This window comes from Leptonotus elevatus, chromosome 14 (genome assembly GCF_054856555.1).
Source record: "Leptonotus elevatus isolate MCC_2025b chromosome 14, RoL_Lele_1.0, whole genome shotgun sequence".
NCBI classification, from domain to species: domain Eukaryota; kingdom Metazoa; phylum Chordata; class Actinopteri; order Syngnathiformes; family Syngnathidae; genus Leptonotus; species Leptonotus elevatus.
The window spans coordinates 20394462-20410331 of NC_141252.1; the positions used below are offsets into that span (position 1 = coordinate 20394462).

At 39.6% G+C, this 15870-nt stretch overlaps 1 protein-coding gene across 1 annotated transcript in view; it reads right to left on the reverse strand.

Moving 5' to 3' along the window:
* Window positions 1–15870, reverse strand: part of enpep (glutamyl aminopeptidase) — a 29847-nt gene extending 13977 nt beyond the window's left edge. Inside the window, exons 1-11 of the mRNA XM_086095086.1 lie at window positions 15197–15870; window positions 14198–14339; window positions 12561–12695; window positions 12341–12461; window positions 12079–12233; window positions 7348–7461; window positions 7133–7267; window positions 6975–7040; window positions 6580–6645; window positions 6331–6491; window positions 4606–4688 (exon numbers count right to left, since the gene is read on the reverse strand). Of these exons, the coding sequence (XP_085951212.1) occupies window positions 4606–4688; window positions 6331–6491; window positions 6580–6645; window positions 6975–7040; window positions 7133–7267; window positions 7348–7461; window positions 12079–12233; window positions 12341–12461; window positions 12561–12695; window positions 14198–14339; window positions 15197–15870 (1852 nt within the window). The remainder of the gene's footprint in view (window positions 1–4605; window positions 4689–6330; window positions 6492–6579; window positions 6646–6974; window positions 7041–7132; window positions 7268–7347; window positions 7462–12078; window positions 12234–12340; window positions 12462–12560; window positions 12696–14197; window positions 14340–15196) is intronic.

Sequence of the window (15870 nt, forward strand, 5' to 3'; positions counted from 1 at the left end):
TTATTTTTTTGAATGTGGGTGAGTATGTGTATGTGCGTGTGTGCGTGCATGTGTGCGTGGTGCGAGTGTGTGTGTATTCGTTAGTTCAACAAAAACCTATTTAAAAAATCCCATACCGTTCACCTAAACCGAACACCGCCGTCAGGAGACCCGAGGAAGGACCAAAGAAAACAAAGGAAAGTGAAATCCAGCACCGACCAGACACCACCCACCGGGCCACCAACCAGAGTTCTTCACCAACCCCAGAAACATCTAAATTCCAACAAATCAGGGAGACCTCAAGAGACCAAAGGAGAGACTGAGGAAAGGAAGAAAGGACAAATGAAGCCACCAGCCTCCACCGATTCAATGACCAGAGGAAGAAGCAGATTGTGTCTGAGTTTCGATAGATGCTGGTGTGGTGGATCTGGCATGCATGAAAATCTCCACCAAAGAGGGGAGCCGTCGACCCCTGCCAGGACAGAGCAAGCGCAACACCTCAGGGCCCCCCAGGCCGCGGCAGCGCCAAAGGACGACCCCCGGGCCCCGCCAGGGCCACCGGCCGGAGAGCAAACCCAGGAGCAGGAGCGCCCCCCACCCCAACACGGCCCGCGCCCCCAACCCAACGCAGCAGGATGAGGCACTGCAGGCCCGCCAGGCACCCCACCGGTCCACAGCCCCCGCTCCCCCCACCCCCGCCCCCCATCCACCCCCGCCATCCACCCCAACCCAGCCCCAGCCGCCCCCAGTAAATAAATAGGGGGGGTGGGGGTGGGGGGCGGTTGGCGCGGCGGGGACACGGGGACAACGCATGGGATACTGTATGTACAGTATAGAATTTTGAAATAAAAACGGCAAATATGTCATCATGAACTCACATCTTATGAAAGGGTGTCGAGTTTAATATATCTCAGTTCAAGTATACAAGTTATTTTTGAAGACATGAAAGAAGTGCAGGGACAAGCTATTGATCGTATGTTTACACTGGTAGGCTTCAACTCTTTAAATGAAAATCGTGACTTTAATGCGTTCAGTTTTCGTGACAATTAACAACATGAGATGAGCTAGCTAGCACCGGATTATGAGCTATGATCGTACAATAAATCTTACCTTCATACTAAAACTTCTTTATTTCTGCCCACTTTCAGTGCTCTTCATGTCAACCAACGTTTAAGCTGTTCCACACGGTATTTGTATATTGAACCATGTTGAAATTTTCTCGCCTGGGATGTCCTCTTCTTCCAAAATGACGCGTAAACTGCTGTGGCTCTTCTGTTTGTTTGGAATTTCGGACTTGTGCATATTAATGATAAAAACGTGGCGTCATTTGAGATCAACCCACTGTTGTTCGCTGAACCAATGAGGTTGAGCTTTAGGCCGCCCAAATCCTCCAGAGCCCGCCCTCTTCTTTACGAGTACAAATCACTTTTTTTTCATTTGTTTTTGTTTTACAGGTACACATTTTTTACAGGTACAAATCACGACTTTTACAGATACAAATGTATACTTTTTTCTACAGGTAAAATTGATTTTTAATACAACAAAAACATTTTTTTTAGAGGTACAAGTTACTTTTGCACCATATTTATCTCCATACGGCAGCGCTCTCTTTTTTTCGACCCGCTGAAATGCTGGACAATAGTTTACCAAGCGACCCTCTCCTTCTCCGGTGTGCACAATGAAGCTGCCGGTACTCACAAACGCCAGCGAGCAGCAAGGCGGACACTCACTCCCGTGTTTGGTGTTTATTTCAAACACAAACAGACACTTGCTTGCTGCGTGTGTGTGTGATTTATTTTATTTTTTTTGCGTCAGCACAACATCCTCTTTTGGCCATATGCATATTTTTGCCATGTTCGGCCGAAAATTTTCTGTGACCAGCTAAAAATGCATTAAGTGCCTCTCGCTGTTCTTCTTCAAAAAGGAAACTTTGAGTGATTCAGCGAGAACAGAATTAATTGCAGTGTCCATGCATTCGTCCACCAGTGTCGCCATGTTTGGTTCATTGTTTGTTTCCAAGTAATGGCTTCAGGCTTCCTGATTTAGTCACAGCTTAATGAACAAAAAACAACGTCTGATTGTTCCAACCTAAAAAAGGTCAGTTGCCAACGGATTAGTGGGAGCAGTACAAGATGGATTCTCGTGGTGTTTGTGAACAAATACTGCGCAAATTCAGCATGCTGGCAAGGTTGTAATCTGCTACTGAAGCAACTCTAAAGCCAGCAGATCAGACTCTGGGCTGCGAGGACAAATTTTGTTTGATGAACTCTCTCACTGCTACTCTAAACGATGTGTAAATGGAACTTTGAAGACATTAACCAGATTGTGAAAATTGGTGATTCAAATGGTTGAGTAATCAGGTTAACTTTAACTTTCCCATTTTTGCCTAATTAGAGAACTTCCATCACCTCATTTAAGACCGTTCCTCTTTAGCTGATTTTTCTTATCTTTGTTTATTTTAACCTTTTTCATTCTTACTTGTATTGATTTCTTATCACAGTAGTTAGAGTTTTGCCTTTTTAAGTTCCCAAGTAGATTAGAAAATAAACAACTGTGCGCATGGGTGGAGTTGTCTCTTTTATTTTTGGAGACTTTGCACTGGTAGAATTTGGCTTATGGTTTAAACCAATGGTTTGCACCTTTGTGGGATGGAAAAAAGCATTTTCCTAGCCAATCATAGCGGCATCCCTCATTTGCATTAAAATCAGGGTGGTCGTAGTGCATGACGTGGTTGACATTGAACAGAACAGAGAATAGACCCTCTGGGGTCCGTGCATGACGGGGGCAGGTAAACTGCAAGCTCTCCTCTTGTGGATGATGTAGTTGGCCGCGAATGTGATGTGGGAATATGGAGACTGCCTTCCACCCACGAATAAATTGATTTCCACAATAATTCAGAGTGATTGTCCCACGCTGTTGTCATATTCATGAATTAAATCCACCAGACACTTCTGCCTGCACCTCGATCAAATCCACCTAAATTGTGTTACACCACCTGCATTATTAGTTAGACCTGGTTTTACCAAGTCAAAAATCTCATCGACTTTTAATGACCAAATTGGCGACGCACCAAGGCCTTGGCAATTTAGCGCACCAGAACACCCAGGGAACGTGTCTATCAAATTCAAAAACACGCTAGACTTGACTTTCCCCCGTACTGAGCACAATCTGTTACTAAATTGCCCGTTGTACTGGGGGCGGCAGCTGTGTCCGCTGGAACGCCCAGAGACACGCAGCACGACCCCAAACAGCATAGACTAGACTTGCCCTGGCACAGAAATTGAGATGTCCAATGTTGAAACCCCACTTGAAGATGAAGCAAAGCAGCACAGTGGGAGCATGGTTCCCCCAAAGTAATCTTGTTCTGGAATTGGATCTGTTTCAGCTATGTCTTTTTGAAGTGCGTGGTTCTGCTTGTCCCGTTTTGGGTTTTAGTACATGTACTGCAAGTTGTTCTCACAGTCCAAAACCATATTTCAGTTTGTTTAAGTGGAGACTCAAATTGCCCATAGGTCATCGTCTGTCTCTATCAGCCCTTCAAATGGGTGTACACTCACTTACACTCAGTCCAGGATATACAGTGCAAGCCCTGTCCTATGGAGGACCAAAACTGCCAAAATTCAAAATAAATAAATGACAAAATAAATAAATAAATGACTAAAAGTGAAAATCAAAACAGATGTAACAAATATAATTTGAAAATTAAATCCCCCAAAAATATATAAATGGAAATAAAAACTATATATATATACATTTGTAATTAATTTATTTAATTTTTTTTAATATTCGTTTATTTATTTATTTATTTTTTATTATTATTATTATTATTTTTTTTTTAGTCATTTTTTAATTTATTTGGTCATTTATTTATTTTTAATTTTGGCTGTTTTGGTCCATACTGCCAGGATGAAATGTTATTCAAATGAGGGGGCGGTCCTAAGCGTGTCTTGGGTTGGACTCCACCGTTGCAAACTGCCTTTCATTGGTCGAGTGAGCAGTTCAGTGAAGAAGTAAGTCTCGCCGGCTTGCATGGAGAACTTGAGTTGCTCGACAACAAGTCGAGGTGACTGTGGACAAGATAGTCGTCCATTGCTGGAGCTCTCCAATGCAAGCTGGTGAGACTCCCTTGTTCGCCGACCCGCTCACTCAACCAATGAAAGGTAGCTTGCAACGGCGGAGTCCAATCCAAAAGACGCTTAGGACCAAGCCCTCATTTGAATAACATTTCGACCTGGGAGTATGGACCAAAACAGCCAAAATTAAAAATAAATAAATGACCAAATAAATTAAAAAATGACTAAATAAAAAAAAAAATTAAAAACAAATAAATAACTAAATAAATGACTAATTAAATAAATGAATGAATAAAAGTTAAAATCAAAACGAATATTATATATATATATATATATATATATATATATATATATATATATATATATATATATATATATATATATATATATATATATATATATATATATATATATATATATATATATATATATATATATATATATATATATATATATATATTTAGTCATTTATTTATTCTCAATTTTGGCAGTTTTGGTCCTCCATACTGTCCCCACACACAGCAATGATGATAACTGAAGCAGAGTACCCTACCTGTGATACTCTTGTCAAACACGTCTGAAATGTTTTTATTGCTCTTCACAGAGTGCCACTTGATTGGTATAGTCCACTTGTATCTGTGGGGAATATATGAGCAAAAATGTACAAGTTGAAGTCATTTAATGGTAATACTGATTGATTCTTCCTTAATCTTCAAATGGAACTTATCATTCAGAATTAGAGACATTTTATGTAGGGTGTATTCGGACCTACACTGTTTGGTCTGCTTTAAACGGACCAAAGTTTGTTTCCCACGCTGATCTGGACCTTTAGTGCAGGTCTGAATACACAGAAACGAATCTTGGTGCGGAACCAAACAAGCGGACCGAGACCACCTCAAAAAGTGGGTCTCCAAATGCATTCGGTGCGGTTCGCTTCGTAGTCTGAATAACAAACAAACCACGGCTGATCCACTCCAACTGCATGACATATGCGTCTTTTTGGGCTTAACTAGCCACCGTAGCCAATAGGAATGAGCGAGTACACCACTATCTGTATCTGTTCAACCATCTAAATGATCTACAACTATATTCGGAGGGAGCGTGGCACAAACCGGAAGTGGGCATGGCATAAACTGCAAGGAAATGGGTGTGGTCTAAAATTAGTGGGGCTTACATCGATAGTAAGTTTGTTTTTTTTTCACTTAAAATAAATGGCAAACTAAAGTGTGAAATTGATATAGATTGATCAAAAGCTAAAAATATATATATTTGAAAACTAAAAACAGCCTAATTGAGATTCAAATCAGTGCTTTTGGTCACAAAAGTAAGAACTATTTTTTAAACAAGTTTTTTTATCAACTCAGAAAATGTAGAGAGAGAGATAGAGAGAGATAGAGAGAGAGAGAGAGAGAGAGAGAGAGAGAGAGAGAGAGAGAGAGAGAGAGAGAGAGAGAGAGTTAATTTGCACCGCGTTATTAAAAGCACAGCCTATTTATTGCCCGGTAGTGAATATTGTACTAAACGGAGAACAACGGCTCCTTCGGGTTACTGCACGCAATCGAACAGCGTTGCGGAACCTCCATTGAATAAGCTGCTCTTGACGAATATCTTGCATCTAATAACGCCACAAATATGCACAGCAGTAATGCAGCATGTCGGAATTTCACGTTTTCCTCCATTTCCGGGTTTCGTTATGCGTTCAGCCCTCGTCATTTTTGTCCAATGGGAGCACAGATCATCACGCTGTTTGATGTGATTACACAATATATACTCCACTTGCAAAAAGCACAGTCTGAATATATGAACCGCACCAAATGAAAAAAATAAAGTCCGCTTTTGAGTCCGGACCAAACAAGCGGACGAAAGGACTTTTCTGGTCTGAATAGACCCTTAGTCAATTTGCAGGGACTCGGGTATTAGGATATGTGTTATGAATGTGAATTAAACTATACCTTTTAATAATTGGATGAAAAGCCTTTGCAGCAGCCACTTGATGTCAGGATGTCATAGATATCACTAATTTCGGAGTTTCCTTGAATATTATTTGCCAGGGATTTCGTAGAATCTTTTGTGTCATTTTATCTGTACTATCAAGCTGTGCTTTTTGTATTTTCTTTCTTCCTCTCCCCTGTCAGAGTCTGATACAAGTTTACCCTGGTTTCATCTGGAGGGTTTTGGTATGTTTTGTGGCAAAGTTAAATCTGACTTTCTTTCTGTGTATGAATCTATATGTTGTCGAGAAATTGGTCAATCAAAGTTTTTGTCTTGAATTTTTTACCCAAAGGGTGAAGGAGGTTTGTTGGCATCAGCATTAGGATCCAGGAGGAAACGATGTTGGTTCAGTTTGGCATTTGAGTCTGTGACAGTCAAGCCCACTACTGGATAACCCATCTGCTTGGTCCATGTGTCCATTACCTCTCCAACCGGCAACCCACTAACCTATCCAGAGGAAAATGTATATTGTTTAATGGTCAGAACACAGAGTCCATGTAATCTTAATTAAGTAACAGATATAGACTAAATGCACATCTGCCAAAGAAGCCCAAAAGTTGCTTGTTTTTGCGTTCTTGAAGTAGTAGTCCTTTAAATATTTCTGCAAAACATAAGGAAGAAAGCTTTAATCAGTCAGATTAAACATTGGAAAACAATGAATTACACAGGTGGCAAATCCAGGTCCAGAAAGTAAAAACCCTGCCACAGTTTGGTTTTAGCCCCAGGTGCTAGCACATGAGCTCCCTAGTTAGATCCTGCTAGGGAGCTCCCTAGTTAGCACAAGGGGCTAAAGCCAAACTGTGGCATGGTCTTTACTTTCTGGACCTGGATTTGCCACCTCTGATGAATTGTACTTAAATACAATTTGAGAAAAGTTTTGTAACTCCCCAAAAGTCTTTGAATTATAATTGCAGACAAAAGTTTATGTACCTGACAGCCATCTCTGAACATGTCTTTACCCATCCAGTCTTCAAGCATCCTGAGAATTGATGCTCCCTGGAAAAAAGATATTAATTGTTCCTCAACTGGATTCAAAATTCTAAATCAATTGCCACTGATGTAAGGGAATATTTTTGCCACGTTCAAACCTTGCTGTATGAAATGGAATCGAACACAGAGGTGATTTCTGCAGGGGATGAGACATTCACGATAATTGGGTGGGACGAGAGCAAGGCGTCATCCACCATGACAGGAAGCACATCACTGATGATCATTATGTCCCGCTGTACACCCAATGAAGGAGACAGGAGTCAGTGCATTGAGGTCATCACAGTGGCCTATTTTTCTGTGCAAAATTAATTACCATGCCCCAGCTGGGCTCTGCTTTCGTCACACCGATGTACTCAAAGAAGCTGGCAAAGCCTTCATTGAGCCAGAGATCGTCCCACCAATCCATAGTCACAATATTCCCAAACCACTGCAATAAGACATATCTCCAAATTTGAGTTATTTGAGAAGGCACAAATTTGACTGAAATAGTTTGTCCCACAAGTACTTGGACAGTGTTTTTTTTTCCCCCACAATGAATTTGAGATAAAACATTCAAAATGTGACTGCATTTAAGAGGTTTAACAAACAAACATCATATAACCTTCATGAATTACAGTCATTTTGCACAGTGCACCTTAATTTCCAGGGAATCAAAAGTATTTGCACAAACTATACCAATACACATTAAAACCTCAGAGGTCTGTAACCCAACAAACACAGAAAAGGGCGGCCATAGACTTGGAACGATGCCTCGCCGTGGGACTTAATTCTGACCCTGGGTATTACTAAAAGGAAAGGACCTGAGGGGTTGAGATGTGGTAAAATAAGATAAATTAAAAGGTTCCAAGACCATAAAGGGCTTTATAATCAAAAATAACTTTATAATGATTGTTGAAACACATAAATGAAAGATTTCTAAAACTTGTGAAATATGCTCTCATTTTCTGGTCCTCATCACCTGATGAGCAGCTGAATTATGCAGTAATTGTAAGTAACCGATATATATATAATTTTGAAAACCAGAAAGGCATCAACTTTGTCTGATGCAATAAAATAATGTTGTAATTTTGCCATAAGTTTCTCTCTTCGAACTCCAGGAAGAATAACTTTTAAAACTTCAGTTGAGGTTGAGCAGTAGGAAATTTAACCAGGACTTCTTTTCTAAAATATATATTCTAAAATACGTTTGAAAAGAGTCTCAATTGGGCCGTGGTCATCAGGAGTACAAAAATATTACAGAGAAGTATTTTTTTTCTGAATTCTGTCCTTTATTACTTTTCCTTGGCGAAAGCTCAATCTTAGTTCTAAATACTATTGAGTCCCTAAAAATGTACAGTTGGTATTCTGCAAGAGGGGATCATTTCTGAATGTAACCTCTTACCTCTTGTTGAATGTTGAATAGACCCTTCCCGTGTAACGTTTGCATGCCATGTGCAAAGGCTTCCATGTTAAGTGGTGCAGTTGTGTGTTGTGTGAGTTAGATAACAGAGGCAAAATAGTCGCTAAGTCTGTTTTGTGTTCACAACAATGGTGAATACCTATGCTGTTTACAATTGCTCTAATCTAATCTAAAAGTCATTCTTTCTGATACGACTATGACTGTAAACCAATTGTGTCTTTCACGTGACCACTACACCATCAAACCAACCAAGGACATGCTTTGATCACTTTATATCAGGTATTTTTTTCTTTTTCATGTGCGGAGGGTCATAAGATTAACCTTTGATTGTGAATTTGAGGCAGATTTATCTGTTTGCATACCAATGCAAATTTTAGTTGATTTGCTGTTAAACATGTTCATTATGTGGGAATAGATCCTTCCCACTGACTATTTTCACACCACAACACTTTATACTCTCACTTGATGTCCCGGTCCGGAGACCCCTATCCAGCCTGTTTTCCATGGCTCCCTCAGCACACACAGGTGAGGATCGTTATCAGGCTTCTCTAGAGCTCGCTGATTAGCTGATCATCTGAATCACCTGTGTTGGCTGAAGGAGACATGGAAAACAGGCTGGATAGGGATCCCCGAGGACCGGGGATGAGAACCACTGGTTTCTAAGCAATGTGTTGCAAACAAGTGCGTCTCTTTTTGTTGTCTCTTTGTAAGCTAGCTTGAAAGGCCTCGATGTACAGCAAGACAAGTTTATCCGGACATAAACTATCAGGCTTCTCTAGAGCTCGCTGATTAGCTGATCATCTGAATCACCTGTGTTGGCTGAAGGAGACATGAAAAACAGGCTGGATAGGGATCCCCGAGGACCGGGGATGAGAACCACTGGCTTCTAAGCAATGTGTTGCAAACAAGTGCGTCTCTTTTTGTTGTCTCGTTGTAAGCTAGCTTGAAAGGCCTCGATGTACAGCAAGACAAGTTTATCCGGACATAAACTATTTAATGAACGACTTTTTACAGCATTAAAGTAGTGTTTGACATACTGTGTCAACCAAAATCAACAAATTTTTTCACGGAACCAGATATAAATAGGCCGATGACGGGTAACGCTAATGCTAGGTTCACACCAAAAGCGAAGGAAGCGTTCCGCCTTGTATTCTTCGCTAGCTTTTCGCCGCGGGAGTTTTTTCGGACGCATGCCGCTTCATTCGTGCATTCGCGCACACCGGAGAGGGGCAAGCGTTTGGTGAACAACGACTGTACAGCACACAGCGAGTCGACAAGAGAGAGCACCGCCGATTCATACTTCTTTCCTGAGACTATAGAGCCGAGGCACTATTTTCTCCAGCACCGCCTTTTTTTGAGGCACGTGTCCCTCAAGCACTTTTTAGTGCTTTTCAGTGCTAAATAGCTTTGGCTAATGTATGCTAAACACAATTTTCGGTGCACCGCACTGCATCCCACTGCTCCAAACGCGTCCTCCGCACCCACCCGCGCGAAATACATTGAGTACAATGCAAAGGCGCCGCCTGAAACGCTTCCCCTGTTTTTGGTGTGAACGTTGCATAATGCTCTTTGTGTTTTCCTTTTGCATGCGCACCCTCAAAAATGGTGGACCAGAAACTAAGCATTGTGGTTAAATTGCCGTCAGCGGGAAGGGTCTGTAAGTAAATTTCATTAAATTTTTAATTTGTGGTGCAACGCATCACAAAAGTCACGGTTCGAATCGGATCACAAATTTGAGTCACGGATCGGATTGGTTTTTGGATCAGCACAAAAAAAAAAGAAGATAAATAGTACTTTGTCTTCATTTATTTTGTAAAACGCTTTTGCCCATGAAAAAAAATCAACTCAAAATGTCTAATATGGCCGTTTGGGATTTAGGAACACAACTTTAAGTGCAATATGAGGCAAACATTCTGATTTTATACATGGTCTATGTGTAAAATAACAAGGTATTAATGGCTTAAAGTTGTGTTCCTAAAATCGTCTATATTTGACATTTCAAGTTGAATGTTTTTTTTCAATTGGCAAAAGTGTTTTATAAAATAAATGAAGACAATGTTCTATTTATCTTCCTTCCTTTCTTTTCTTTTCTTTTTTTTTTTTTTAATAATGAAAATACCTGAAAGTGCAATTTAAGGCACATTCCCTTCCTTTAAACATGGAGAGCGAATTACAAAAGAGCTAGTTGGTTCAGAATATTGAAAAGAAGGAAAGAAAGAAAGCTAGGTAACAGTTGTCACTCATTACTGTTGCCAGCCCTTTTTTGCGTATTGCGCTTCAGGGCCAACGTACCAGCAAGGCAATCATTGTTCATGCTAACAGCTAGCTGCTAGCCACTAACGTCGGAGATTTTTGTCGTACCAAATAATGACTGCATAATAACTAGCACTTTTTTAGCGTCCTAAGTTAGCGATTAAATATACTTTCAGGATGACAATATGATACTGGTAGAAAATATGTAATTGTAATCAAAATTTCGGTAATGTAAGACGTAACGTCAAAAAGGGAAGACAAGCTAGCAGTCACGCCGCCACAAAGGCCGACTTAAAAGTAAAAGCCCACCAAGGGTATTTGCAATTTTGCATTGGCGTCAATGTATTATTTGGAACGCTTTATTTTGAATTTAGTCTTAGTGTCGGTGGCGTGTTGAGTAAGTGTCCAGCTTCTTTGACATATCTAAAATGCCGGTTTCTGGACAAGAGGCAGAAGAAAAAAAATCATTAATTTGAGGACTAATTTCACCCCAAAATGGCCAAAATACTCCCATACATGCGACTTACGTGATTCACAAGGGTTTTCAACTTCCTCTGCTGCTATTATAGTGAATGTGGACTGATCATGTCGTTTATTCGAGTGAATGTGCACTTTTCCCCCCACCAACCAATCCGCGGATTGTGCGCGATCCGAACCTTGGGGCCTGATCCGAACCGACCATGGATCAATGATGATCCGTTTCACCACTACTTTAAATCCATTGTAGTCGATGATATGTAATCAATAGCACTAACAAATTTAGGTAATAAAAGCTTGTGCATGAACAACTGACTCATCAGCCTTCAGACTTGATTTTATAACATAGCACTGCACAGGGTGAAGGTTTATTGTTTGTCTTTAAAAGGGCTGTGTTGTGTCATAAAAGACAATCATTTGTATGTTTTATTACAAATGACACGACCCACCATGATGCCTCCTTCACTTAACTTTTGAGCAGTTCAAAAAAATTTACTGACTGCTTCAATGCTTCTTAAGTTCAACCTTATACAGCAGTAGTTGTTATCTGGGAAATAGAGTATGAGCTTTATAGCGCTTTTCTAGGTACTCAAAGCGCTTTATCACAGTTTTGTCATTTTACCTACTGATGACACAGCATCAGGAGCATTCACTATCTTGCTCAGTAAATATTCAATGACAATTAAGAATTTGTACTGCAATTGCCTGTCACAAATCTGTTCAATCTTGTGTAACTATAATGATAAGTGGTGTATTATGTATCCTAACATAACAAACCTATATAAAACAATACATTTCCTTGCCTTAGTAATGAAATGTATTGATTTTGTTTTAGTTGATCAGTGCTTCTTACTTTTCTATCATTCAAATGTGTTTAAAAACCAAAAAACAAAAAGAATGAATGAGAACCATTACCTGGTGAACCAGCTCATGAGCAATAACACTGGCAACTCTTTGCTTATTATAGGAGGATGATTGTTCCTTATCATACAGCAAGTTGGTCTCCCTATAGGTGATCAGTCCCCAGTTTTCCATTGCACCAGTGCCAAAGTCAGGGATGGCTATCTTGTCTATAAATCACATACACCACACACATACCACATGTAATTATTGCTTGTGTTTGTTTAACTGTTTAAAAGCAGAGACTGATGAATAAACAAGGAGTAAAAGATAGTACCCAGTTTGGGGATGGAGTAGGTCATGTTGAAATATTCCTCGAAGTAATCAAATATGACCTTGGTTGTGTTTGCTGCATATTCTGCAGTTGATAACTGGCTTGGCTGGGTGTAGATTCTCAACTAGAAAGAAAACGAAAAAATATTTTGATGCCTGGTTGTTGTAAACTCAGTAAACAGTAAAGGGGTAACAACAGCAGGAAGTAGTGTTGCTAAACTCACAGGGATTCCTCGGGCAGATATTCTTTCCACATGATCGAACTGGTGCACAGCAAAACATACCAAATAGGTACTCATTGGTACAGACTTCTGGAATGAGCTCCTAGTTTTTACGCCAGGCAGAACTTCAGTGACACTCTGAACAGACAGTGGAAACGACTAATGAGGCTAATGTGCATGTCATTCATTCTGCAAAGCTAAGTACATCCCCCTGCCCCACAAAAGAGAGGCAAAAGGTTTATTCCTCTCTGCTAGTATTCACAGTGTTCACCATTGTCATTCTGGTCTTTTTTTTCCCAGCAAACCGTGACATAGTTGAACTATTTCTCTTCTTACTATTTATTATCATTGGCATGCTCGAGTAATAGCAGTATATGCAAGCAATATGGAACTGGTATACGTGACTGGAGAGATGCCAGTTGGTTTCCCAAGCACTGTCCAAAGGCACTGAAACCCCAAATGCTCTTTGTAAGACCCTGTTGTGTACCCCATCACCTTGACATCAGCTCTCTCCAGAGTATGTGGGGGGAAGAAGATTATGAGGGTTGAATTAATGAGCTGTGGACACTTAATGCTATTAAAGTGTCTTATAACTAGGGGTGTCAGGCGATTAATATTCTTAATCGTAATTAACTCATTCACTGCCAGCCATTTTCACAGAAGCAATCCCCTTCAATCCCGGCTGTTTTACGGGATTTTAACTGATTTTGCAAGGTCCACAGAATATGTGTTCTATTGCTATAAAAACTAAACCAAAACCAAAAGAAAGATTAAAGTCTCTTCTTTCATCAGGAAATAAGTATATTTCTATCTGTTTCCATTTTGCAGCAATTAGCATTAAGCACTAAGTTTCCTCACTATTCACAAATCGTTTTAGAATTGTGTTATTTTTTTCAATATGGCCTTGGTTAATATATTTTGTTCTGCTGCCACCTGCTGGCCGTTTGTGTAATATATACCATTTCTTCAACCGTTCTTTGCAGTTTAGAGGCTGCAACAAAGCCTTCTGTAAGCTCTAGCATAAAAAAAACATTTGAAACCCCCCCATATAAATACGTCTTTGGGACACTTAAAACATTAAAAATGGAACGTATTTACAAGTTTTGGGGAGAAAATGAGTTAATTGCATGACTTGCATGACTCACGATTAATCGCAAATGTTATTTTTATTCTGAATGTACAATAAAATTTACAATAAAATATTTGTCTAAGTTTTCATACTCTTGTTAACATAAAAGTGGATTTTTTTTTTTATTAACAGAAATATGGCTGCATATTTTAGTCATTGATACAGTAATTTCATAATAATGTGATAAAGTGTGATATTGATTTATATGCATTATTATTACATTTATTACTGCTAAATTTTGACATGGACGTGTCTGCTGCTTTGTGACTGGAATTACCCCAGTAGGCTTTCCAAGTATGGGGCGGTCAATAATCGCGTTAAAAAAATGTGTGCCATCAAAGGAACTTTAAATTAACTCAAAATTAACACACTCATTTTGACACCCCTACTTATAACATAAGCATGTACAAAACAAACCGTGATATTTTACTGTACACTTTTTGTTCCCATATTTGGGTATTATACATCAATATAGAATATATTTTTTAGATGTTGCAACTCTAATACATACCTCATGTGGCATGTTGGACAAAGCACGATAGTTTATGTGATGAATGATGGAGATTTTATAGGTGGCCTTTTTGTTAGGTTCATCAAAACAAGGAAACGATTTCCGGGCATCTGTTGGCTCATGATCAGTCGCAGCAATCTTCCTGATAGAATCAAGACAAAAGTAGTTAAGATACAGCAACTTCCCCAGAACCCATCTTACAATATGTGTAGCTGAACGTAACTTATTTTTTGTGTTTTTTATTTCATTTGATATATGAACTTTAAACTACTGTTTTTTGTTTGTTTTTTGTTTTTTAAACAGTCATTATATATATATATATATATATATATATATATATATATATATATATATATATATATATATATATATATATATATAACACCAAGTTCTTCAGTTAAAAAAAAAGTATTTTAGAAATGGTAACATGCAATATATCAAATTGAAGCTCAGATATTTAAAGATGTATGTCTTGCATTTCTCACGTTGAAGGCTAACAAAATAAGCAGGGGTCAAAAGAAAAATTTGCAAAATAAATGAATCCAGGTTCTGTTTACATCATTCAGTCGACCAGAAAATCGACTAAACGATGCCCAAAATGATGCACAAGTCTTGAAATGTTGCTAAGCATAGCATACTGTTCCAGTATGGAATGAGAGCTGGACAAGTCGGATGGTTGGCGTTTTTGCAAATTTTGATTTTGACCTTGTTTGTAAGCCGTCAACACGAGAAATGTAAGGCATATGTCTTTGTTACTTAGCTCTGTAAATGTCCAACCGTCAATTTCTTATATGGCATGTTACCATTTCTAAAATACTATTTTTTTTTAACTGAAGAACTTGGTGTTCAATGACTATTTTTTATATAAATATTTTTTGATAATTGTTTAGATACCTTTTTAAATCGAAAATTCTCTAAATCCTTCACAATAAATATTTCCGATTTCCTCTATGATAGCAAACTGATTACACTGGTCTGGAAGGAAGTATTTGGACTTACTTAGTGATTCCTTCTTCTGTGTAAATGACTCTGTAAAATCCCACCAGCGAGCCATTAAGCCACCCTTGGAAATCCAAACTGAGCACATACACTTCCCCAGGACCGGTGACAGGCAGCTCCTCTGTAGCCTCCACCACCACATACTCCTGTGGTTTATATTCAAAGCAATTCTTCACAGACACGTTCTTCTGCTCTCTGTGCCTGTTCAGCAACTTCAGTCTGGGCATGTCACTGACAAATGTCTCTCTGAGATGGAGCCACAGATGGCGGGTGGGCTTGCTGACTTCCACTTGGATATCCACAGTGCCCGTGTAGGTATCATCGTCAAGGTCTGGTTCCAGCAGCAAGTCATAATGGACCGGTTTTACATAGTCGGGCAGACGAAAATTCTTCCAATCGCCACTGCTGTCACTGGTAGGCTTGCAGGGACCCCAACCAGGTTGAGGGGTCTGTGTAGGTTCTGCTGTGGGGGCTGGGGGCTGTGTAGGTTCTGCAGTGGAGGCTGGTGGAGATTGTGTAGTCGTGGTCGTGTCAGACCTAGAGAGGCCCACCCCAAGACCCACTGCCAAAGAGCAGACTACTACTGTAGCACAAATGATGAGCACATGTTTGCCACGGACGCAGTAATGCTGCTTCTCTTCCTCCAAGTCCATGCTGCTGACCATCACTACCAT